Source organism: Struthio camelus, chromosome 3, assembly GCF_040807025.1.
Source record: "Struthio camelus isolate bStrCam1 chromosome 3, bStrCam1.hap1, whole genome shotgun sequence".
NCBI classification, from domain to species: Eukaryota; Metazoa; Chordata; class Aves; order Struthioniformes; family Struthionidae; genus Struthio; species Struthio camelus.
The window spans coordinates 38,383,439-38,411,386 of record NC_090944.1 but is presented as its reverse complement, the minus strand read 5'-3'; the positions used below and the strand labels follow the sequence as shown (position 1 = coordinate 38,411,386).

Genomic DNA, 27,948 nt, shown 5'->3' with positions numbered 1-27,948 from the left:
CTATTAATCAAAAATATCTATACTTTTATAACCTTTTCATTATGTTCTTTGAGCTCTCAAACCAAACACATGGTTATTAGAAAAATAGCCAAAATGTTATTTACATATAAACAGAAACCAATGCAATTAAAATTTACAAAATACCTTAAAGTGGTAATACTAGTGAGCAGTTGAAGTTAATTTCTTATAAAATTAAAACAATGCGTGGCCTTTAGTGAAAGTAATTGCCTATAGTACCTGAATGCCACAAGCTGCAGATAATATAAATCTTTAAACAAATGTATGCAACTATACAATGTGTACATTTAATGTGTACAAGCACATTAATTCCATAATATGCATTACTTATCTTTCATTCGAAAAAGGGTGGGAAGGGAATCAGGAGAATTTTTCATTAATTTATGAAAAGACAAACTAGAAAACAGGTCAAAATTGCATTTTTGTCTATATGCTGATCTTCAGCAAAGGTTTCCTTAAAGAGTATTAAAGTAAAATGAAATGTTTCTATTGCTTTTTAGATAAAAGCTCTGCTGTTTATAACTGAGAAAGTTACACCATGTCATACTTCATTTTCCCTAAGATAAGTCTACTCCAAATATGATTTAAATGTTAATGCAAAGGCTGCAGCTGTACTCTTTATAATTTATAAACACAATTAAGAACAATTAGATGTTGTTCTGCAGTAGCCTTTTGCTGTTGCAAATGCTATGTAATTCAGAGTGGAGAAAACCTGCCAAAATTGCCCCTGCGTTATCCTTCCATCTCTACCTTCCCAGACACATAAATGAAATAGTAAACAGGTATAAATTAAAAGTTCTAGTAAACAAGAATAAAGAAGCAGCTTATTATTATTTAGAAATAGAAAAAAAAAAAAAAGAGAGAAAATATTTTGCATTTCTTGCAGTGTAAAGAAAATCTAACACTGAAACTTTGCCAAAGAATCTTGACCTGATGGTAAGATGTACCTAAACGTTGAAGTCGCTTCCACTTGAACTCAGTCATAGCTCAGTGTTTAGGAAGGTTGAAATGTATTTATTTGCTTACACTTATTGCAATTTAGTATAGTCTGACAGATTTTCCCTTTAGAGTAATGATATATAGCAGACTTTACTATTAGCTGAAGAACTGGGAGATATTCTAGTGAAACATGACTGTTATTAACAAATTCATAACTTCAGTTGCTAAGCCAATGAAAGATAACCCAAAACTGTCTTGACAAATGAAAGGAAAGTGATTCCAAATGACTACTGGTTGTATTATAGAAACAATCTTTTAGAAGATCATAGAGGTGATAAGGCAGGAGTGAAAAGAGAGTTTGATAGTCTGCAAGGTTCTTTTTTTTAAAAATTTAAAATTTAAAAATCAATTAAAGATCATTTGTCCTCTTTGACCCTTAATAGTAAGTACTGACCAACAGGAACAATCAGGTGTGTAGCTATAGAGCAATTAAAAAATGAAATATGCTATGAACCCTACATGTTCACTGTATTTTCTAATTTAAGCTAAAGTAGGTCTGAAAGAGGTTATAAGGCTTATAGTAACAGGGCTAGCTGGCATCTTTCAGTATGAACAGTTGGAGATAATATCTTTGAACACCTGCAGCTTCTCCCAGGTACTTATTGTGATACATACGCAAACTTGTCCTATGTCTCCAGATTCTTTCTCTTTCTGTGCAGAAAGAGAAGTAAAGTTCTCACTCCCACTGTATTGATGAGCATATGTTATGGCATTTTTGTATGGAAAGCTGTGAAGTTTTTCTGTACACAAGAAAATTTGATTAGAGAGTAAACTCAGAAGTTAATTAACAATATCTGGCTTTTAATTTTTCACAAACATGCACTCTTTCAGGGGTAAGCCTCTGGTCTGGACACCTTGAATCAAAGCCCATTAATGTACTCTGAGAAAAAACTTCTCTGTGAAATGAGCAATTTTACTTTCTTTCTAGGAATGGCTCCGATTGTTTGAATATGTAACATTTGTCATATTAAAAGCCATTTTTGCTTTAACATTTCATCTCACCTGTGCTGAAAGTGAATATTATTCTTTCTCTCAGACTGGTTTGGAGTTTTTCAAGGACATTTGAAAAGCAAAAGAAAAGAGAAATTTTTTGCATTGACAATACTGTCTTCTGAGTGTTTAAGATAAACAAAAATAAGAACCAAGATGAATGTTTTCTTACTGATCTGATCTCAGTTGGATTGCTTTTTTGTTAAAGACCCTCGCATAGAGGCTACCAGCCAGCCAGCTATATGAGCACTTGATCCATTTCGGTGCAAAGCAAAATTCATTCATTCAAAACTGAAAGAGCAGTTGTCTCTGGCAGCACTTTAGCTAATTCTGTAAAGGCACAGTTGTTTATGCTCTGTTTTTCTTTTAACATTAACTTAATTTTTATAATTAACAAGCAATGTGCTCACTTCAAACAGTGTAAAAGGAATTGTGGAATTGTTTCTTCTTAAAGAGATTTAGATTTGCCCTGTCAGTGATTTGAGGTAGCTGAAAATATTCTGTCCAGTTTCTTCTATGAAAACTCAAATTTAAGTGAAAAACTATTATTTTGACTTCTGTTTTTCACAGAAGTTAAAAAGCAGAGATAATTTTGGAAAATGGGAAAATAATAAGAAAAACTTTAAAACTAAATTATAAGGAATTCTTCATTTTTTTTAATCCAAATTATTTATCATTTTCCAACACCTCTGACATAGTTCTTCTCAGAAAGATCAAACAAACCCTTATAATTTTAAAATATCAAGTTGTGGTGAAATACCTGGCTGTACTATCTAGGTTCATAGCAAGGATAGAGCAGAAATAATGACATCCCAAACATCTGGCTGAAGGAGAAATGAGTTAGGATCAATACAGGTTTGACAAGCCTGTTAGGACAGCTATCAGCATGTATCCCTGCAGTAGTCACTTCCTTGCTCTCTCTGTCAGCGCTGAAATTAATCTAATAAATACCTAGACCGAAGTAGCTATGCTCTGCTAGTTGCATCCTCTCCCTCTGCCACAGGTAGATGTGGCACCTTCATGTATTTGGAGCGTATCTGTAGGGTGACTGGGGCAGCTGCTGGGTTCAGAAGACAGAGGAATCCGCAAGGGAAGGCCAGGTAGGTTGCTTACTTGGGAAAACTCACTCTTTGTGATTGGCTAATAGGCTGATTGTTCTGGATTTCTTCATATTTCAGTCATGATGATAGAGTAATTCTCATCAAAGCAGGAGGAGATCAAAAGAGAAGTGAGAGGCATTAAAAATGGAGGAGACTTTTCTGTTCCAGGAATGAAAACATGCTTTGTCTGCTGGATATCTTGACTTATTTTGCTTTTTCCTTTTTTTGTATGAATAGGATTTTTTTTGGTGAAACGTAATAAAGGCACATTGACTGGCAACAAAACAAATAAGCAAAATGCTGACAAGAGAATAAGAGATCCTATTAGAAGAAGAGGTCTAAAACAGACTTAGCCAAGTGATAACTCTTCAAGGCCAGATAATCAGCTCAGTCCTGGAGATAGCTAAGAGAAAGGACAGACAATCTATTAGATGGTTAAAAGTCAAATTTTATGTTCCAGAATACTGAGTTGAAGAGCCAAAGTTAATAAAATGCATCACAAGCAAACTTAGGGATATTCTGTGAAGAGTAGCTCAACTAAAAGACTTTCTGCTAAAACCAGGGTTACAGAGAAACTTTCACCAAAGACTATTCCTAAGAATCCTTGAATGATTTATTTCATTCTAAACCAGGAGAAGATGAAAATTTAGCTATACTTAACTTTTGAGAATGTGTGCCTGTCTTTGCAATTCATACAGCAGTAGACAAAATGGGTTTGAGTCATAAGCTCACTGCAAACAGTAGAAGTCTTTCTGATCTTTTCAAAAAGCTTTGAATCCAACTCTATGTAAATAGAAGATGCTAGCTGGTATAAGTTGGGAACAGGCATACTAAAGATCACTTGTACTGGAAAATGTTCGTATTAAAGTTTAGATCCCCTTAGTCTATGAATCTAGGACTGCATTTAGTGAATATATGTATTTCACTTTGGGTACTCTCACTTATTGGGACATATATGTCTGTAAGTTAAAATGGTTATGTTGCTTTCAGGAGTGCAGTAACACCTTTCTAGAACACTGCTCCACTGTATGGTGTAAATGTGCCTTATATCTTTCACCTGTTCAGATGTGGTAAATGGTGAGTTCCAATCCCAGATTTATCTCCAACTTCAGCAATTCTTGTTTTTCAGGAGCTAACTGCAACTTATCATCCTTAGATCTTAATTAGTAAAATACTGTCATTAGCAAATGATTAATGTCATATTTTTCTTGGATTTACCTTCTGTAATCCTTTCCTCTCACAAGATTAAGATGACAAAATTTTAAAGTGTGCCTATTTTAAATGCAAATATTGGAAGAAAGGAGACTCCAATGCTGTGCTAAATATGGAGCATTTCAGACACTCAGGAGAGGTTTGTTTTGTTTTTCTCCACAGTGTGGCCTGGAACCTTTCTAAAGAAAGGTTCTTTGCTTCTTCCTTGCTATTTATCTTCTTTCAGAGTCTTTTCACTTCGTTTTCATTACTCTGTGCACCGACTTTATCCCCTTTCTTTTTCTCCATTTAATTTATCACCACAGAAACTATTAAAAGTGATTTTTAAAATGGAAACTGGACTGGACTGGAAACAGATCATTTAGGCCTAGTGTGACATAGTCAAAACTTTCCACCTATGCAACATCTGATCAACAAACTCTTAGAAGAGAACTCTCAAAAGAAAAGTAAGAAAACAGAATTACTGATTTAGTACATGGCACTCTCCTTTCCAAATTCTGAAAAAAACACTCTGAAACACCATCTCAAGATGGAAATACAAGACATTTGAGGGGTAATGTTAGAGAGAGATTATGATATTTAAAACTGCAAATTTTAATAAAAATACAATTATCAGATTATTTCAAAATATCAGTGAGGAAAATAATCTACACTCTGAAGCCAATTACTGTTTCAGATGGCTGGATTTTTCATTACTTTTGTATCAAGTGTTCTTAAAAAAGTGCTGTGCTCTGAACTGAGTACATGGTGGGTGGGTTGTCTCAAATAGTAGCTCACATATAGAAGTCAGAACTTAGTAAGGTGAATCCTATCATCTGTTACATACCTGTGACAGGTATATAAGTACTTTTTGTTAAATATGGAGATAGAGGCAGTGATATTCAATGACTGAACTAATTCAGCATGATATAGGCGAGGTTGGATTTATCTCACTTAACTTTAAAAGTTAATAATTTATGCTAAACAAGTTATCTAGATTTCATCAACAGTCGGTGGAGATTATCTAGTTGTAACTAGATAATACCCCCAACTCACAAAACAATTAATCTCACCTTTATTAGAAATCTTTTGTAGAATGGGATAAATTGTATGTTCCTATTTCTCACTGTCAGCTATAGAGTTAGCTATATAAAAACTAAACAACTAGTTTTTATCACTATACAGTTATATTTTATTCTGAAACAATGGAAAAACTATGTATATTGTCTTAACTAAATCTTCAGTTTAATATGGATGACTAGCTAGTTGATTAAAGACAGAATTTTTCATGGCGTCGGTAATGGAGATTTCAAATTCTAATGATAAAAAACAAGTCATTTAATCCTGGCTGTTCCGATCTCTGAGTTAGAGACAGCAGATGCTTTTACCACCAACACATGTGAGCAGTCAGATCAGTTCTTTATTCATGCTTTTTGATTATTTTCTCATTTACTGAATCTTCTTCATTTAGAACAACACAAAGATTACTTACTATATCCAGAATTCTCTAAGAATATATTTACTGCACAGTCCTACACAATTCCCAGTGAAAATACGGGAATATTCAGAACCATTGGAAACCTATTTTCCAAATTCTAATAGGTCCAATAAATGTAATATCCCTCAAAAGACCTAAATATAAAGTTGGTGGGAGTGGGATAAATCATGCCTAATTTTCGGTGCCTACAGTGTAAATGACTGCATCAGGCTTGTCACTCTGGGCTTTCTACAGATTCAGTGGAAAGAAATGAGCATTTTAAACGCTCAAATCATCTGAGAGAAATCATGCTCTGAAAGTGGCAGCTCTTCATGGCCCATAAATGCAACAGCCATATTTCAGCAGGTGAATCTTAAGTGCCTATGTCCTGCCAGAGAACATTTTTTTTTTTGTTTAAAAATGGGGTTGGGGGGAAGGATAGTAAATTTAAATGAATCACACTGTGGCTTCAGTCTTCAAGTGTAATCAAAACATCTACTTTCTTCAGTTTCTAGTATCACCAAATACCTAAAGTGGATTCTTCCTCCTTCCTTCATGTGGCACTTTTTACTGAATCTCAGGTGCTGTATTGATAATGTCTCTTTATGGTTCTTGATACATGCAAAAAAAAAAAAAAAAGACAAAATATTGCACATCGAAAAAAAGTCTTAATTTTAAAAATTCTAGTTAAACAATGACACTCAAAATCCCCACAAATTATATTATTTATTAGGCTATAGAATATAGGAACTACGAAGAAAAACTTTGAAGTTAGATAAATAATTACAAAATATCAATACTTAAACAAATTCTCTACCTCCCAGTTTTCTGTGATTTTCCTAACCCCATCTTTCTCCATGGCACCCTCCTGCAATTGATAGTTTTCATTGCTTGGAAATGTTCTTAGGTCTCAGCTGACTGCTAGACCCTCTTTCTGGGCATTGATTCTCTGCTGCCATAGTGCAGACCTGGATGGGGAATAAAGTTATTAAGGATTCCCTAAACCATGCTATCTCCTTCCTCTCTCTTTCTCTGGTTTTCAGTGGAAAAAGGTTCAAATCATCCTACCTGACTAACATGGAGATGGTGATTGGAGAGGCTGTGCAAATCTTATCATTGATCCAGTAGATTGCTCATAAAAACAAGGATTCTTGTTTCTTTCATAGGATCCTTCTCCATTTTATCTGAGCATGATGGGAATGGGGATGGAAAGCTCTACTAACACCAAAGGTTGTAATTACTCTGAAAGAACTCTCTACCAGATCAAAGTGGAGGTGGGATACTTTAAAGATCGGTGCCAGAAACTCTGTGAAATGTAAAAGGTGTAAAAGGCAAATTTGAATATAAATTCTTCCCTTTTTTTCTGGAATGATATTCCTTCATTGAACTAATTCTTTTGTTAATATTACTAAACCGATATGTCAGGTTCTACCTAAAACTCATATGGATGAGACTATAAAAGCACATCAAAGAGGTGGTCACTCCCTTAGAATTAAGTAAGGTCCTCAGACATACTGGGACTACTCCGATAAAAGGAACCAAATTCTAATCATTCCAGCTGAAGAATTTTTAAATAATATGACATTTTCCTTTCAAAATACTGATCTGTTCAATCAGTTGCCAATCAAATTTATAAACAATGTAAGTTATGAGAGATGAGAGATGGACTGCTTTAAAATATTATTGACATGGATGCTAACCTAAGTATCATCTTGAAAATTGCATTTATTAGTACAGCTGGCAGTCTGTGTTCACTATTTTACTAGTATTTTGTAGGCTGGGGGACTGGATTGCTTATATAGGTAACATCCAGCTTGTTTGATTCACAGTTAGCTTAATAGCTTAGTATCACATGAATGAATGTGAAAATAAGTTCTTCTTTGAAAGAGACAAGGATAAATAACATTCCTACGGGCTTCTTAGTTTAAATGGTCAAAAAAGTAATGGCTCTGTGTTTGTTTGTGTGTGCATTTAATCTAATGTGGTAATTTAAAAAATAGGATAGGATAGGATGGGGAGGGGAGGATTAAATTAAATTAAATTAAATTAAATATGATGTTGCAGAAGACTTGATATTTGTGCAGTTAAGAATAATGTTTGGTAGCTTGATATATTTTGTTTGATATGTTGCCATATGCAATAGAAAGTGGGAAAGATTTAGTGTAGACTATGTTTATATATTCTTTGATAGTATACTGCTGGTCACTCACATGGTTTCTGCAAAAAAGTAATTGATAATATTGCAATGAGAGCAGAAGTGCAAAACCAGGCCAAAGTAGACCATGTAAAACTAAAACTGTAACAACTTCAAATGCAGTTTAAGTGCTAAGGAATGGAGATTTTGATTTTAGAGTTTAAAATGTTTGATTCGGTTAAATTGAATCTCTCTTATTAGAAGTGCTGATTTTTCTGCACTATGTCATATTAAAGGAAACTGCTAGTTATATTCTGTATAAAGACTTTCAGATAGTTACTCAGTAAAATGAGATTACTAGTATGTACATCTCTCATTGGTCTTGCTCAAAATCCCATTCATGGGCAAAGAGGAAGCACACCTTATGTATAAGAGCAAGAATTTATTGTTAATCTAACTGAAATGTTAACAGTATAATCATTATAAGTCCAGATCTAATTGTTACGGCAGAAGAAAGAATAATCACTTAAAATTCTTTTGCGCACACTTCTTAGTTTCTATCCCTTTCCTGATGTTATGCTCACTCTTCCCCTGCTCCTTAGGGTCCTAAGGCTGGTGATTTCATCCTGGTGGTGGTAGTGGTTGTGGTGGTCGCGTGTTATGGTGAATCATCAGCACCCGGAGTCGTTTCTCAGGAGGAATATGACATTCATGTTGAGAACTTCTTCTTTGTCTTTTCAGGATCTGCTTTAGGTCATTTTTGTATGTTTGCTAACAATGCTTTTACACTTTTGTCTTTTTTCATTGGTCTGCAGCTTCACGTTATGTCCAAATTTACTGTATATGGTAGCTTTTACGTATGTTAAATATTATTTCTTTGTTCTTTTCATGACTCCTAAAACCAGTTTGGTCCACCTCCACATCTGCATTTCTTTGACCATTGGTGAGCTATTTACACATGTGGTGTCTCTAGTGCCAGCTTGTGCCACCTCTCTTACCATCCCATACCCGTACCTCCCTCCCCCACCGCCCCGTTCTGTGTCTCTACTCGCCTAGGCCTCTGCTTTCATACCACACTTGTACTTCTCTGCACTGCATCTTTGTATTAGAGTCATAAATATTTCATTCTACACAAAATAGCTGCTTGTTACTGCTATCTTACTGCTATCTATATAGAACTATGGTTGTACTACACCAAGATAAATGAAAGTAAAATCAATTAGCCATAGAAACCTGGTCAGTTAGAGATGTTGCTGTCACAGCTACACCAAGCAAAACAAAGCTGCAGGCAGGATAAGAAAAGTTCAGACAGAAACAGCCTGACAAGCCTCAGTCCTGAGGCCTTGCAAATTCAGTGCAAAGCCTGGGAATACGGTATTACAGTGTTACGTGGTTACAGTCCTCGGTGTTTCCTTTTAGAATTAGTATCATGTTTCCCACCGTTCATTCTTCTCGTCCCAAAGCCAATTTAAATGATTGCTCACATGCTAGTAGTTCAGTAGTAGTAGTTCAGTAATGTCATTTTTGAATCCCTTTAGCATTCTTAGGTGAATGTTACCTGAATTTAATTATTTATTATTGCTCATGTAAACACCCTGGTCAGGTTATGATCAGGTACAGACATGCATGTGCTTCCTTATCTATTTCTTCGCTGGCCAGTTCTGGCCTCAAAGCTATGCAGTTGCTTTAGTGCGTCATGGATTCCACGCTAATAAACACAGCTGAGAAGCAGGATATATTTTCTCAGGTTTAGAATGTTAACGTAGTTCAATGCCTGCGCATCTTTTAGCACAGACAAAACAAGCATGCAGACATCAGTATGCTTTGTGTTTTCCTCAACAAAAAAGGTCATCTTTATCCCTGATCTTTATGGTAGAACTTCCTTACCTTAATTAGAGTAATTCTAGTCTTAATTAATTTGTCAAAAGCAAGTTAACAAAGCTTACACCTGTTTCTAAGGATTTGTACAGACATTAAATTAGAAATTATTTATGCTGGGGAGTTTTGGTCATCCAGAGAAGGCCTGGGAAGGCTTTCAGCTATATTCAAGTGAAAGGATGCAGAATAGTAAGGAATCAGCCGGGGGACAACACAGTCGTGAAAGGAGCACAGCTGGGGGTCCATCTCAAGTGCCTATACACAAATGCAATCCACATGGGAAACAAACAGAAGGAATTAGAAATTCATGCACAGTTGCAGAGCTGTGACCTCAGTAAGATTACAGAGATACAGTGGGATAGTTCCCATGACTGCAATGAATGAATCCAAGCTTTTCAGAAAAGACAGAATGAGAAGGTGAAGAGGAGGAGTTGTGCTCTATGCAAATGAATGGCTGCAATACACAGAACATTGCCCTCAAACTGTTAGTGAACTAATTAAATGTCAAATGGGTGACACTGTGGTGGGTGTCTGCCACAGACCACCTGCTCCACCAAAGGAAGTACAGGAAACTTTCTTTAGGCAGCTGGAAGAAACCTCCTGATTACAGGCCCTAGTACTCAATGGGGACTTCAGATAGATAACCTCAATATCTGCTGGAATGGCAACTGGCTGAGCACGAGCAACCCAGGAGATTTCTTGGCATAGGTGATGGATATGCTCAGCTGGACCTGTTGCTCACAGACAAGGAAGAATTAGTCAGTGCTGTGAAGGTTTATCACAGCCTTGGAAGAAGTGACCATGAGACTGTGGATCCTTCGCAGGATCTTGGGATACTGCCTGGTAGGGCAAAGGGGGTCAGGGCATGTGGGTTGATCTTCAGGAACAACCTCCTAAAAGCACAAGAGCAGTCCATTCCAATGTTCAGAGTCAAGCAGGTGTGTCAAAAGATCAGCATGGATGAATAGGAAACTGCTGACTGAGCTAAAATGCAAAAGTATTTGTACACAGTACAAAAGTGCACACAGAAAGTACACAGAAAGAGGAAGTGGGGATGAGCTACTTGAGACGAATACAGAGACATGGTCTGAGTGTGCGTGGATGGCGTTAAGAAAGCTAACGCCCAGCTGGAGCTGAAAGTAGCAAGGGATGTGGAGGGACAAGAAGGTGGTCTTCTGTAAGTACATGGGAAGCAAAAGGAAGGCCAGCGAAAGTGAGGGCCCTCTGCTCAGTGGGGCAGAAGAACTAGTGACAAGTGAAACGCATTTTATACTTATTTTCATTGGTAAGATCTGCCCTCAGATGCCTCTCAGTTCCCTGAGCCTATAGCAGAGTCTGTGGGAATGTAGCATTATCCACAGTCAAAGAAGATAGTGTTAGGGAACACATAAGCACATTGGACATATAAAAGTCCACAGTACCAGAAGAGAGGCATCCAAGGGTACTGAGGGAGCTGGCCAATGCCAGGCATTGTATCTTCTTTGAAAAGTCATGGCACTCTGATGAGGTCCCTGTTGACTGAAGAAAGGCAAATGTCAACGCCATCTTCAGGAAGGGCAGGAAGGAAGATTCAGGTGACATGTAGGCCATCAGCCTCACCTCAGTTCCTGGCAAGGTTATGAGCCAAGTCCTCCTTGAAGGCATATCCAAGTACATAAAGGACAAGAGGTGACTGGATACAGCCAGTACAGATTTACCAAGAGGAAACTGTGCCTGACTAACCTGATTGCTTTCCATGATGAGATGACCAGCTCTGTAGATTAATGGGAAGGCAGCGGATGCCTTGACATTAGCAGGGCTTTTGGCACTGTCTTGCGTAGTATCCTTTTACCTAAATTGATGAGATTTGGACTCAGCAAGTGTATGGAAAGGCAGATGGAAAAGTGGCTGGATTGTCAGTCTCAAAAGGTGGTTATCAGCAGTACAAAGTAGCTAGTGGTTGGTTACAATTGCTATCCTTCTGAAATTGGTACTTGATCCATTATTGTTTAGTGCCTTTATTAATAACCTGGATGATGGAATGAAGTGTGTTCCCAGCAAGTGTATGGATGATACCAACTTGGGAAGAGCAGCTGATACGCTGGAGGACAGGGCTGCTCTCCAGAGGAACCTGAACAGGCTGAGAAATGGGCTGGCAGGGAACTCATGAAATAGAACAAAGGCAAATGCAGAGTGCTGCAATCAGTATAGAATAACCCCATGGAGCACTTCAGGCGGGGGGCTGATTACCTAGAAAGCAGCTTAACCAAAAGGGACCTCGGAGTCTTGGTGAACAAGTTAAATGTGATCCACCCATGTGACCTTGTGGCAAAGGTGGCAATCACATCCTGGGCTGCCTTGCCAAGAGTATAGACAGCAGGTGTAGGAAAGTGATTCTTCCCCCTATTTATTCTTCCTCCATTTGGCACTTGTGAAAGATATCTGAGGTATTGTGTTGAGTATCGGTCTCCCTAGTGGAAGAAAGACATTGGTAGACTGATGTGAACACAGGGAAGGCCACCAAAATCGTCAGGAGACATGGAGAATATGGCACACAAGGAGAGGGTGAAAGCCCTGGGATTGTTCTGCATGAGGAGGAAGCTAAAGGGAAATCCTGTTGCTGTCCACAGGCAGCTAAGGGGAATATAGAAGATGGAGCCAGGGTCTTCTCAGAGGTGCACAGTGAAAGGACAAGAAGTAATAGACTTAGAGCGATACATGATAAATTCTGATTGCATATAAGGAGAAACTTTTATCACAAAGAGAGTCAAACGCTGCAACAGATTGCCCAGAGAGGCTGTACAGTCTCCATCCTTGTAGATATTCAAAACTTGACTGAATAAGACCCTGAGCAACCTGCTCTAACTGGACCTCCTTTCAGCAAGAGGTTGAAAAATAGCAGGAGTGGAGCAGTAAACTCTTTAACCAAAATATTTTCCTTCCCTCTTATGTTGCGTAATTTCTTTATTTCTTCTTTGTTCCTTATACCTGCTGAACTTATTCCTGATAGAAGAATAACATGCTTAATTGCACACAAAAATTGTGTTTGAGTTCTTTAAGCAATGCAGTTCTCAATTATTCAGCCCTCACTCTCTATGAAGTGATAATTAGGCATTAAAAGCTAAGTGGATTACTGTGGAGATCTCTCCTGACATCTATTTAACACTTAATCAGATCTTAATACCATAAATTATGCATTTCTCAGCAGCAGTCAGATTTTAATAAATTTTATAACAGTTTGGAGTTACTAGTTTTACTTGACCTCATTGTGGCGGTGAAAAGTTGTAAAGTTTGTTAAAAGGAGTGAGCCACTCTAACAGCCCCAGATTTACATCAGAATAATTCCTTAAACCCATCTGATTGTACTAATATTTATTCATAAGGGTATCTTAGACAAGACAATGTTCTCAATTCCACCTTTATGAATACATATGACAAGCGTATTCAAAACTGTGTTAAAGTGGAGTTGAAGTTTTTTCCAAGTTTTTTTCTTCAATTTTACCTTCCAGCCCGTAAGAAAAAAATGAAAAAAAAAATCTCACTTGCTAGAAGATAGCATAACTTCCTAGATACATTCAATTGATTTCCTAATGAAAATATCTATGTATTGTTTGGGGTTTTTTTTTGGCAACCCATATCACACAAAGCCACATATTATAACTCCGGTCCTGCCTCAGAGCATACGTTTATAAAAATATTAATCATGATGGTATCTCCTTAAAGATAGGGATACGTTTAGTTACCATTAAAGTCAAGACAATGTGAGCAAATCACAGTCCTGTAAATGTAAGAATCAGTTGTCCATAGATTCCCATGTAATGTTATCCATTTTCCTATTACATTACAGGAAATGTATCCAATTTCCTATTACCTGCATTTTTTTTAATTTTACAGCAATTACACGTTTTGTATTTTTATTTTAATATTTTTAAGTCAGTGAGCTTTATAACGTATGGTAAAATGTACTCTTGGTTGTTGGAAAATTAGTCTACATTAATACTGGGCTATTTTGATTAAGGAGCAAAGGAACAAAATAAACGTTAAAGGTTTGTGTAGCATGCTGATCAACCTCTCTTTGACATTATGTATGTACTTCAGCACCTGTTGGCCGAAGACAGAGAATTTTGGCCCTCAAATCACAGCATTGAGGCTTTAATAAGTATATGCCTGCTTACACTTATAGAAGTCCATAGAAAGTAAACTTTAACCCTTAGTTTGACACTCCATCCCAACTTATCAAAGGATACAAATTTCTTCTTTTTATTGTTAATAAAGTTCATACCATTAGTTCATGTTCCTTTGAAGTCTTTGGCTTTAAAACATTAGGAGAGCTGATTAAAAATAAAAAAAAAAAAATCACAATTTGAAGTAAAAATGAAAGTTTTTGCTGTATGAAGAATTTCAGATAGAATGCCAGTAACTTTTCACAAAACATTTTACAAAATATATTATCTAATTAAAAAAAATAAGCAAGTAATTGTTTAGTGGAATGACACCAAGAATTATGCTAGACAAATGTAGATTTTTTTTCTAGCCAAAATGGAGCTAGAGAAGAGATATAGATATATATTTACATAATAGAATCAAATCAATCATGAGTAGAGATCAGCATTGACTTGTGCAGCAGCCAAAACAGTAGAAGAAAAGGCAAAGCTATTATGTCCATTTCAGATAATTACTTCCAGTGAAATTCCTCCCCATTTGGACCCCAATCTAAAATTGTTCTTTAGTGCTGATAGGGATCTGTCTACATGGCAGAGTTTGTACTGACCTTTTCTCTAAAGCCCTGAGACATGCTCATCATACAAATGGAGCTAAAATTGTCTGGAGCCTTGCACACGAGGTTTTTTAGTTCTAACTAATTTTCCAGAAAGATAGTTTAACACATTAGCTATTTCACCAACGTTATTAATGTGATTCAGTTCAGCTTTTTAAGAACATGATTTTCATTGTTAACCTTTCTAGGACTTTTTATTCCCCAGGAGAATTTTGCGAGGTGCAGGTCGGTAACTGTGGTTCCAACTCATGTGAAAATGGAGGAACATGTGTTAACTATGAAGGCCACTATAACTGTACCTGCCCTGTAGGTGAGTCACTGGAAATTTATTGTATTTACTGAACAGTGCAAAGAAATGTAGTCGAAATAGTTAAGTTGAATCCCGTTCTGTAAAAATAGCAATATAACTCAGTGTATGCAATAAATATTTTTATGAACAATCTTATTTTTTGCTTTGTTTAGGAAATAAAATTGCCAAATTACTCTAGTAGACTGGTGTTAACTGCTAACATCATGAGTAGACACAATGTCAATATACATGAATGAACTGTGATTAAACATTCTCTTTATGGGGCAGGTTTTGAAGGTGAAAGATGTGAAGTGGATATTGACGCCTGTCTACTCTACAATATAAGCTGTGCCCCAGGAGCACTATGTATGGATAAATCTCATGGATTTAATTACACATGTTTATCACCATGTATTGGAAACACAGAGGTAGGATAAAGTCATGCATTCACCTCAGTGCTTTCTGGAAATCAAACAAATTATTCTACCAGCTGTGAGCTTGTAGAAACCTCATTTCCTATGGGCTTCCAAAATACTGTATATATACTAATTCTCAGTATATTCTTATGATATCCTTCCTCTCTCCTGTGTAACACATACATCCCAGAGTTCATGATGATGATAATTTAGTCATTGTCAAACAAAACGTATAATGAAGGTTTACATACTAATATCTCCTTCTGTCTCCTACTTGCTGATGTTATGTTGTGAAACTTGTAAGAAGTTGGCAAGATTTGCTTGAATGTTCTGATGTGTTTCAAAGTATTACAGAAACTGCTGATGATGCATCAGGGCATAGAAAGCCTGATGCCAAAAGCCTCATTTCGACTGAAAACCAGACTAAAGACCGTAATCTACCAAACAAAAAAAAACTTAAGCAAGATAGACTGTATTGCAATGCCAGTTGAGAATGCTGAGAACTTACAAAATCATAAATTCTCTGTGAAAGTTACTAAAGTATGCACAGATACAGTACTGAATTTGATTTTCATATATTCAAAATATTTTAGAAATCAGTGCTTTAGATACTGATAATGCTTAGGCCAAAATAAGCATACATTGTGCACCTAAATGTCTAAGAACTTTATTGTGTCCTTTTCATTTCCATTTAGTGTCCCGTTCAATTATATTACTGGTTTGGGTAAGATTAATTCACTCTGGGGAGACTACAGAACCAGGCCCTGGGATTACTGAGATTTTGGTACTGGATAAAGTAAAATACTGTGGCATTTTTTCATAATAATAGTTATTTAAAAAGCTATGTACACAATGCTTTATATCCCTTTCAAACAGCTGCTCAAACATGATAACTAGTGTTTCAAAGGCTTAATAAATTCTCTTATTGAAATATATTCACCATAAGAATATAGTATGCAGAGCAGGCAATGCGTTTAAAAAGAAGCAATCAACATTTATGTCACCTTGAAGTCCATAGGTACATACTCACCAATGAAATATGAAATGTGACACAGAAATACTTGCTGCCTCGAAGGTTTATATTTAAATTGTTCAGCATATGGTAAATTTAAACATTTTTATGATTTAAAGTGCCATACTGAGTGCAAATTTACTGTACATGGCATAACACTATAATGATGCAATAATGATTATGGCTAGTTAGGACGGAAGTTGATGCTGTGCCAAGAATGCTGATGGGAGCTACTAAAACATTTTACTGTAATATTTGTTTAAAAGTCTTCAGACATATCTAATTTATTCATATAAACATTACATAGACCATCATACATTTCATGGGGACTGTATATGCGTGTGTGCATATATATATATATATATATAAAATATGTATACAAACACATGTATTTACATGTGTATACATATTTACCCACTACCTGAGGCACATAGTTTGGCCATAATGTGAATAATTACTAGATTTTCTATGGGAAAGGGAATGAAAACTAAAATAAAGGATACAATATAATTATATTTTATTTGTTTACTTAGCCCATAGATCATTTAAGTAATACCATTTGCTTATTGAAAAAATAATGTCCTTATTCAAACAAATGTATACTTGAATTCTTTTTGAAGTAGTATAAATAACAATATAAGTGAGATTAAAGTTTTCTATTAGTAAGTAAATTACATCATTCATTCAGCATTTAATCTAGTATTTACTCTTTACAGCTGGAAAATTAGTATATATTTTTACATTCTTCTTTCATTTCTTTTCCATTTCCAAAGGTACCTCAGATACGCTGACCTGTTTTATCTCTGTTTGTGTATCTAGGACAATAGACTGAAAAGATTGCTAGTATTGTTAGTGTTTTTTTAATGAAAATGCAAAAAAATGTAGTCTTTGGTAACTGTTGTATCTTTCTATAAACATATAATAATACTAATGCTTTTCACCTGGCACAACACTTTCAAGGCATTAAGGTTATTGTTCTTCAAAATAGTTTGTTGTTTAGTTAGTGAACTAGCTACGCATTTTTGATTTCCCAAACAAATTTATTTTTTTGCTGATTACAAGCTGTAAGCTGTCACACTTCAAAGCTGTTCCTTTCTTCAGTAGAGATCAACATGATCTCCACAGAACAGAGCTGTTTTTCATAGCTCATGGCTCTACCCTCACAAAGTTGTCTCTGTCAACAGAAGACAGTGAGTAATTTTGGAAATTTTCTAGCAGCCATACTTTTGTCAGTCTAGACACATTGGTAAAGAAGTTTTGGTAAGATCAAAACATTTGCACAGGTAATAAAATGGTTCAATTTTGCAAAAACAGTGATCATACCCATAGCTTTAAAGTGCTATCAACATAAATGGTTCATAGGCTGTTAAACTTTTGTTAATAACAAAGGGAAATGTTCTGTTGGGGAATATTACTGTTTATTTCAATCATTTTACTTGGAAGAAGTTTTTATTGGGATAGAATATTGATTTAACATTACATGTTATTTTCTACACTGCTAAAGTATTGTACGTTACACAGACAGTTGAATGGTTTTCTGCAGACTAAACTGTAAGAGATGAAGCAGTAGGTCTAGTAAGCACTGTTACGAAATACAACCTTAGTACTGGGCTGTCAGTTGCCAGTAACATAAAATGTGAGTATTCACATAAAATTTCAAGTACAGCACTCGTCATTAGGTTTCTGTCTACATTAGTTAAGTAGTGCAGCACAAAAGAAAATCAATAGAGAGAAATAATTTCTGCTAAAGATCACAGGTCTGGACTGGGTGCATTTTAGGGATTTTCTTTTAGACCACCTTTAGATTGGTCCCATGGACTGAGTGCCCATTGCTGGCTGGAAAACATTAGGTGTGTTCCTGAAATGCACCTTGTGGATAGTTTCATCCTGAAGAAATCTAGTTTGCTCAGCAGTGTAATCCAAAGTGCAGGAAGTGGAGACAATTAAGAGATACACTTCAAAAGCCCACTTCCGACCCAAATTAACAGAAATGTGGAGGCATCCTAAGATCTGTGCTTATTTTTACTGGCATTGGCTAAGCCCTATGAAGCAGTTAAGAGCTCTTCCTCAAAATACTAGTTTTTCCAAATACTACTAAGCAGAAAGCAACATCTTACCTCACAAGCTTACAAAATCATAGGTTCTCTTAGCATATCCTAAGAAAAATTTTGAAATAGTAGCGGCAGATATGGGACCTTCAAGATGTTAGCCAACGCTTGTTGTTTTTTGAAAGGAACCATAGTATTCTAAAAGTGAACAGAGGCACTTATTGGGTATCAACTTGGTGTGTCTAAAGCTAGTTCCCATATGAGTTAGAAGCTGAACCATTTCTGAACAGTCCTCTCAGTGTCTGTCTAGGTCTTTAGATTGGTCCTTTTAATCTGGTCCTAGGAAATAAGTACTCCGGATGGGAAATCTGTTCTCACCAGATCTGTCAATTCTTCCTCTCCTAGATGACGTCAATAACTGGACAAGACGCAGGCTGCCTATTAAGCCTGTCTTTCTCCAAGCTTCTGCATAGTGAAAGCTTTTAAAAATTCTTCTTGGCTGATGAATACCTCTTTTGTTTTCTATTCCATTAGCGATCATATTAAATAACAGTTACACACTAACATCCTTGGAGTAGCTGATGAATCAGAAATAAACCTCATCACTGTAAACTTCATCCCTAGCTGCGTGCCCTTCTCTGAGCATGACTTCCAAGAATTAAAATTGTACCAGTAAATGGCGACTGGGTAAAGTTTTCTCATTCCTCTGAATGGTGTTTACAAAAGGATGTAGAGAGCTGCTTAATATTCAAGGACCACCTCCTCCAGGCTCAAGAACGGTGCATCTCAATGAGCCAGAAGTCGAGAAAAACGGGCAGGAGACCTGCATGGATGAACAAGGAGCTCCTGGCAAAACTCCAGCAGAAGAAGGAAGTGTACGGAAGGTGGAAGCAGGGTCAGGCCACTTGGGAGGAATACTGGGACATTGTCCGAGTACGCATGGATGGGACTAGGAAGGCCAAGGCCCATTTGGAGTTAAATCTGGCAAGGGATGTCAAGGACAAGAAGAAGGCCTTCTTCAAAGACATCAATAGCAAAAGGAAGACTAGGGAAAATGTGGGCCCGCTGCTGAATGGGGCAGGTGCCCTGGTGACAAAGGATGCAGAGAAGGCAGAGTTGCTGAATGCCTTCTTTGCTTCAGTCTTCACTGCTAAGGCCAGCCCCCAGGAATTCCAGACCCTGGGGACAAGAGAGGAAGTCTGGAGAAAGGAAGACTCTCCCTTGGTTGAGGAGCAGCGGGTTAGAGATCTTTTGTCCAAACCTGACATCCACAAATCCATGGGCCCCGATGGGATGCACCCACGAGTGCTGAGGGAGCTGGCGGATGTTATTGATAGGCCACTCTCCATCATCCTTGAAAGGTCCTGGAGACCAGGAGAGGTGCCTGAGGACTGGAAGAAAGCCAGTGTCTCGCCAGTCTTCCAAAAGGGCAAGAAGGAGGAGCCAGGAAACCACAGGCCTGCCAGCCCCCCCTCCATCCCTGGAAAGGGGATGGAATAGCTCGTCCTGGAGGTCCTCACTCAGCATGTGGAGGACAAGAAGGTGATCAGGAGTAGTCAGCATGGATTCACCTAGGGGAAGTCATGCTTGACCAATCTGATAGCCTTCTCTGATGGAATGACTGGCTGGGTAAATGAGGGCAGAGCAGTGGAGGTTGTCGACCTGGACTTCAGCAAGGCTTTGGACACTGTCTCCCATCACATCCTTGTAGGTAAACTCAGAAAGTGTGGGCTAGATGAGTGGACAGTGAGGTGGATTGAGAACTGGCTGGATGGTAAAGCTCAGAGGGCTGTGGTCAGAGGTGCAGAGTCTAGTTGGAGGCCTGTAGCTGGTGGTGTCCCCCAGGGGTCAGTCCTGGGCCCAGTCTTGTTCAATGTAGTCATCAATGACCTGGAGGAAGGCACAGAGTGCACCCTCAGCAAGTTTGCTGATGATACTAAACTGGGGGGAGTGGCTGACACACCAGAAGACTGTGCTGCCATTCCGAGGGACCTGGAGAGGCTGGAGAGCTGGGCGGAGAGGAACCTCCTCAAGTTCCACAAAGGCTAGTACAGGGTCCTGCACCGAGGGAGGAAGAACCCCAGGCACCAGGACAGGCTGGGGGTTGACCTGCTGGAAAGCAGCTCTGCAGAGAAGGACCTGGGAGTGCTGGTGGACAAGCAGTTAACCACGAACTAGCAATGTGCCCTTGTGGCCAAGAAGGCCAATGGGATGCTGGGGTGCATTAGGCAGAGTGTTGCCAGCAGGTGGAGGGAGGTGATCCTTGCCCTCTCCTCAGCCCTGGGGAGGCCCCACGTGGAGTACTGAGTCCAATTGTGAGCTCCCCAGTCCAAGAGAGACATGGAGCTCCTGGAGAGACTCCAGCGGAGGGCTCCAAAGACGATGAGGGGCCTGGAGCATCTCTCCTCTGAAGAAAGGCTGAGAGAGCTGGGCCTGTTGAGCCTGGAGAAGAGAAGGCTGAGAGGCGATCTCATCAGCGTGTACAAGTATCTGAAGGGAGGGTGTCAAGAGGATGAGGCCAGCCTCTTCTCCGTGGTGCCCAGCAACAGGACAAGAGGCAACGGGCACAAGCTGAACCACAGGAAGTTCTGTCTGAACATGAGGAAAAACTTCTTTGCTGTGAGGGTGACTGAGCATTGGAACAGGTTGCCCAGAGAGGTAGTGGAGCCTCCTTCGCTGGAGATATTCAAAAGCTGTCTGGAGGCGATCCTGGGAAATATGCTCTAGAGGACCCTGCTGGAGCAGGGAGGTTGGACTAGATGATCTCCAGAGGTCCCTTCCAACCTTTCAGCTGCCATTTCGAAACTTCTCATTTCCTTTTACAGTTATGGCTGGCTAGATTATTAAAATCCACTTACATAATTTATTTAAAAGTTGTTTTCTCTTTTTATGACCTGAATGATCCCAAATAACACTGTTGTATTTGCAGTTAAGATCACAGTTCTCATCTTCTAAGTGAGAATATCTCCATGCTCAATGCATAGATTATTCAGTGCTTAGAGAGGCCGCAACTTTCATGGTTGTTCTGGTCCTGGTATTAGCATGCTGTGCTACTTCATGCAAACTCTGGGGCACAATTTCCTGATCTGTAAAAGTGAGGCAGTCACATCAATCTTTCAACAGTGGTATAAATAAAGTATGGATGCTCGTGTTGTTTTCTTTGCACTTGATATAATATACTGCGTTAGAGATGATTGCATTAATATTTTCCGTTCTTTCTACTGTAGCAGTTTATGAAGATGTACTTCTGAGTTGTCGTAGCTGGTTTTATTGAAAAATGCTACAAACCATTATATTTGTGAGGTCATTAATGGAGGTGATAATTTAGAGAAATAAAAAGTATAGCTTTAGGACTTATTTGTTATTTAATGTAAGGCCTCTGACAATGCAATTTAATTAACTTAAATGTAATAAAAAGATGATTTCATGTAAATGACACTTAGTACTTTGCCTTTTGAAGCTAAAATCTTTTCTAGTCCAAGGTGGATGGAAAACCTCTATTTATTTGCTCTTAATAGTGACCAAATGTAAAATAGGTATGAAGCTTTCTACTATGCATTTCTTTTGAATTACGAAGTGAAGGAGGAAAGAAGCAATTAAAAATCTTGAAAGCTACATATTTATCAATAAAACTTTTCCAATTAACCTCCAAGCCGTCCCTGCAAATAATTCTCTTCTCAGCAAATCTTTGTTACTGGTGTTGCATGTGCCAGAAAAACAGAGCTTGACTTTTAGATTAGAGATTGGCTTTGCAGTTCTGACATATTGCAGATACTACGTTGATCGTTTGAGTTAAACAGGTTTGATATGATTTAATGGAAACAATTTGTGTGTGCAAGTGTGTATTTTTGTCATTAAGTTTAGTGAACTTATGCCCAAAGAGAGACTTGACCTCAAATCTTGACTGCGTTTTCAAGACATTCCTTATTGGTTTAAGGTAAACTTCAACATTCAGACAAGAGGGAGGATACTTTTATGATTTAGTAGAAGATTGTTCTAGGGAACTTCATCCTAAAAATTGGTGGAGGTAGTCCTTGAATTGCTAATTGTTGGTCTTTGAGAACTTACTTACACAAGGTAATTGAGATAGGAAAATTAGGAAAAGGCAAACATTACTTATATATCTAAAATGCATATATACATACATATGTTCAGAAATAAATACCTTCTTTACTTATTTAAAGGAAACTGGAATGATAATCAATCCATTTATAACTTCTGAAGCAAATAGGTACCAAAAATGTTATTTACAAGAAAGTAAAAGAAAGGAAAAGGAGGGGTGGTGGCCAAGAACTGCCAGGAGCGAATCATTTTGAGCTAATTTAATTTCTGTCTATGACAAGAATAAAAGTAAGAAAAGTGAAAAGCTTTTGCAAAAGTTGAGAGATAGCGGCTTCTCACACAGTATTCTTATAAGCAAGCCAGTGAAGCAATGCATCTGTTCTGGCATGATGCAGAGCAGCTAAGATAATCATACTCCCTATTTAACAGTAGTTTCCTGGCCCAAGGGAAGGATGTATTAAGTAGTCTTCTACAAGGGCCTGACCTGCTTCCATTTTCATTCCGTATTTTCTTTCTGAATGATGGAATAGATTACACTTAATAAAACTGAATCTGAGACCAGCTTCTGACATTAAAATGCTAGAATGCAAAGTGATACTAGGAAACTGGAGAAATGATTTGGAAAGGTAGAATGGAATTCAGTGCGTACATTTTGCAAAGGACAGATAATGTTCTTGCAACTTTGGGTTGTAGCATACGCTCAGTCTCCATATTAAGAAAATCAATGACTCATCAATTAATAGTGCCAGTAGGCACTGCAGGTGGTTTTGGATACTAAGCAATACAGCCCTCTGTAAAAATGTATTTTGTTTATAATTCTCTATGTACTTTTTAGAAACTGAGTTAAGAGTACCTAATGCACCTAAAGATTGGATCAAATAATACTTCATTGCTGGGAGCAAGAGTAGCAGAATAGAATAAAAGGAAACATAATGAAATTGAGTCTACCTAAATAAGGACTCATACTCTAGAGGCCATCAAAAGCATCAGATTCTACTCAGAGACAATGTAAGGAACTCAAGCACTTACTCCACAAGAAATTATTCAACAGCATCTAAAATGTAGGTATAATTTAAATTTGCAAGCAGTTAAATTAAATGAAGTGTTTAGTACCCATGATACTTTTCCACTTCTGATTTTCATAATTTATTCTGATCTTTCCAGCAAATATTTCTTGAGCATCTAATTTTTTTTGTTTTGGTGAGGTGTTATTTTTTAAAAGAAAAACATTTTATCTACTTGCTCAGTGTACCACCAGTTCAGGAAAGAACATAAGGCAGATAAACTGAAATTACAGATTTGGAAGATTTTGAATATCCAGATACAATTGGATTTGCAGTAACAACACCTGGAGTCTGTCGTAATGTAGTATGTCTGAAATATAAACAGAAGTACAGTTTCATTCAAACTGTAAAGAATTTAAGGAAAAATCAGCTGGAAGAAGTGCTATGAAATAATGATTACACTGGATGAGATCCTTTTAGCTCAGTTTCCTGCCTCCAGCAATGAACAATACATAATATCTGAAGAAGAGAGACAGGCCTATAGCACTTTCCTTGATTACTGCAAAGTGAAGAAAAGAGAAGAAGAAATTGTAACTGTCTAGGAAGTAATTATCTTTCCTTACTGTGACATCATTTCTTATTTGATATTAGAAGGAAGTGATTCTTCTCAGGTTTTATCATGACTATGTAATAAGCCACATTTGCTTTAGAGTATGTGCAGTAGAGAGAAGTGTGATGCTCAGGCTGACCAGTACTATCTTTATTTATGGTCTGTTAAATCATTAATTTTTGTTTAATCCTAACCATGAGGAAGATTTTCTTTGGGAAGAAGAAACAGCTGCTTGATGGAAGAATGCCACTCTTTCCAAAAGGCAGTTTGTCTGTTTATTTTAAGAGAAATTTAAAAGTATTTCTTATATAAAAAAGTGCCAAACAAATCTACAGATAGAAACTTTAGAAAATTACAATGTAGATGTCTTTAGTTTGATTTTAGTAATACAGTAATAAATGCATTTAGCCTTAATTTCTTATAAAATTCTTTATCTTTCTAACTCAGGGTTTCCAACATTTAAACTTACAGGGAATTAATTTGCAGGAGAGCTAAAAATCTACCTGATGAAGAATACCTCTAATTTGATCTGATGTCTATGAAAATGTCTTCCATAGTTTTAATTAACATTTACAGTTGCTTGGGATTGCACTGACATCTTAAAGGATAACATATTTCTTTAAAGTAGAAAGCATTAGCACAACATAAGAATATAATATCATAATGTGGTAATACTGAAATACAACTTCAGTTTCAGTTCTGTAATGTTTTTCTAGATGAATTGTGTTAAGAATCTGTTAGTACAAGGCCCAGCTTTGTGATACACCCGAAAAAAATATCTTTAGGACTTAAAAACACTGTTCACATGTTTGTGATTTGGTTCTGCTGTTTAACTTCTCACAGGTCCCAGTCCTGCAGTCCTGCACTCAGATCTTATAAATTTATGATGCATAAATTTATAGGATCATGCCTTGGACGTGGATGAAGTCTTGTAAGACCATATCCAATCCATGCATAAGTAAAAACAACTCACAGTTAAACCTGTGGGAGTTGAATGTACCCACATCAGAGCTTAATTTTGCTCACATCCCATATTTCACAGGCTGTGAAAGTAAATATTAATATTCCAGATCAGGCACATAGAAAAATCAACACGTAAAATAGCTCAATAAAAGAATATTAGGCAACTAAACCAGTTTTACCTCTTTCTGAGTATAAACTTCTTTAGTTTATTTGAATCCTGAGAAAACAGTAAGCCTCCAGACAAAATCTCTGAGAAATGATTAAATAAGAAGGTAAAAAGATAGATACATAAAAATTAAAAAAGGGAACATTTCCAAAATTATATGCGCAGGAGCTTTCTCTGAATTTATGTTGAGCAGTTCTTTTCTTAAAGATGATGTCCTACTGGGAAAGGACCCCAAGATAATTCTAAAATTTTTTACTGAGAGCATAGCAAAAACTTTCAATTTTAAGGTCAATTTAAAACTTAATCAAAGACAAATGAATATTAGAGGATTTCTGGCAAGAACTGTTATTACAAATTTTAATGACATTTTAAAGAGATTCAGACTCAATCAAAATGAAGTACTAGTGCATTAGCTCATTTTCTATACACCATTTTCTTTAGAAACCAATTGATTAGAAGGAGAGATCTTAATTGCGTTGAAATGAAAATGTACTTATCCATTTTTACACTGGCAAAATTTTCATGGAAATGCAAATGGAACTTATAAGTACAATACAGAACGGAAAAAGGGTGCATTCCTGCTTTGAACTTTCTGTAACTTTTGAAACACACATGAAAATTGTTTTGGTAAGTAATGTTATCAAATACAAACGAAAAGAAAAAATACTTTTCCTGTCTAGATATATTAATTTTTCAATATCTGCAGGCTGAAAAAAAGAAGGCCCTGGTTTTCTTAGAGCATAGATGTAATATATACATTAGAATACAAAGAATTCAGATCTGGATATGTGGTAAATCAGAATCATGATTAGAATTTTAAAATTAATCAGTATTTCTTGCCTAACACCAATTAAATTAAATTATACCTAGATTTTAAAAGCAGTGGGACAGTTGTTCTTCTCTATCATTTTTCTAATGGAAACATAACAATCTAGATCAGTATAACTGATCCTAAAATAAGCATATTTTAAAGCCAATTATGACAAATGTCATTGTTAAATTGCATCATGAATTACTTCTTCCAATTAAAAAACAGGTTGAAATATTGATTTAATGAGATCCAGTATTTTACATTCTTGGATATGTCTTTTATAATATTACCAGAAAAAAAACATTAAGTATCCCCATTTATCACCTTTGATTTGTTCGATTAAACTCCTTAGGAAGAAAAAGAACAAGATGTAGAGATAAAAGTTTATCCTCACATATGTATAATTCTCACCTTCAGGCATGTGCAAATGGAGGTAGCTGCTTCCATGATGAAGAGAATCAGAGATCTCACTGTGTCTGTGCTCCTGGATGGACTGGGCAAACATGCCTGGAGAATATTAATGACTGTGAGGTCAACCAGTGCCAACATGGAGCCACATGTGAAGATGGAATAAATAAATACAGGTAATAATACAATGTTTTCTGTACATAGAGGTTTATGCCATGTGAAAATAGCACTGAAAATATTTTTTTCTTTCAACAAGAATTGCAATGTGATTTGCTATCGCAGTAGTATCTTCCTCTGATTATAAAATATCGTGGATGCTAACTTTCAATAAGCATGCACATTCAGTAAGATAGACTGTTTCATCTGAAGTATTACACAGGAAGGTCTCACAAATATACTTCTTTACGGGACAAAGAAGCTAAAGCCAACTTTGTAAAATCTCAGATAAATAAATCATCTGTTCTAGTAAATGGTAAACACTTTAGGAGCATGGAATGCTACGTAGAGTGACTTTTCTTATTAAGCCCTGACTTATAATATGCAACTGAATAACTGAAATGCTAAGTTATTTGTGTGGAGGTTTTTTTGAGGTATTGACAAAACCATCAAATGTGTGCTTTCCCTAATGAATTGTAATATGCTGCAGATAGTTAAAATGAGACTCTGTAAAAATATGGGGAAGAATAAATAGAAATGGAAATGGAATAATTCTTTGAACATGCACAGATCAGCTATTCTTACAAGACCTGAATTACTTATTTCTTTCCTCTACAAAGAACAGACCAATGAAAATATCTGTATAATGTCTGTGAATGTATTTTGAATGGCTTAAATTTTATGCTGACTCCTGTACTTAGAAGCATTGTAATTAATATGCTTTAGTGTTTATATTTATAAAGAATTGCAATAGTGGTCAGGACTATTAAAACAGAAGCAATTAAAAAACTCATCTGCACCTCTGATGTTCTAGGAGCTTCTGTAAATAGTAACTGAAATCCTCAAATAAGCATACAAGTACAGATAGGTATATGATTCTGAATACAGTAGAGTTAAAAGGAATTGTTGCCACATAATCTTTGCAAAATACGTATCCTTCCTTTTCGCAAGATAGCAATTCAAAGTACTGGGCCATATTTTGACATTTTCTTTGATAGATATATTTGTGGTTTTCCTGCCTGTATCAGGGAAAAAATTCTTTCAGAAGAACAAAGATATGCTTACCTTAAAAAATCCATTAGCATTTGTCAGGAAATGAGTAGATGTGAAGATTTCTGGCAGAACAAGACCTTCTGATTTTAGCTTGCTAATACAAACTCAGGCCACTGATAGAAAACACTTAATTCCTACCTTTTCAGTCTTTGAGAGATAAATTAATTTGACGTGAGGAACAATAGAACATGCCATTAAGGTCCCTATCCTAGATGTGCTAGTTGACAGTTTTTTTTATCTGAGAACCTGATCCAACAGAAAGAAGCATAGGATTTTTTGAAAAGACTATAAACAGAGCATTCATGGTGTACTACCTGCTCTGCGTACAGAGAATTTTTGCTTCTGAATGAGTGAAACATTTTTTCATGAGACCTATTTCTTTCTTAAAAATAAAGGTACTTCCCAAG

At 36.7% G+C, this 27,948-nt stretch overlaps 1 protein-coding gene across 1 annotated transcript in view; it reads left to right on the top strand.

Annotated features, from left to right (window-relative positions):
• EYS (eyes shut homolog) overlaps positions 1-27,948 on the top strand; it is a 1,042,686-nt gene that overhangs the window by 200,163 nt on the left and 814,575 nt on the right. Inside the window, exons 9-11 of the mRNA XM_068937477.1 lie at positions 14,749-14,853; positions 15,121-15,260; positions 26,342-26,508. Coding sequence (XP_068793578.1) covers positions 14,749-14,853; positions 15,121-15,260; positions 26,342-26,508 — 412 coding nt within the window. The remainder of the gene's footprint in view (positions 1-14,748; positions 14,854-15,120; positions 15,261-26,341; positions 26,509-27,948) is intronic.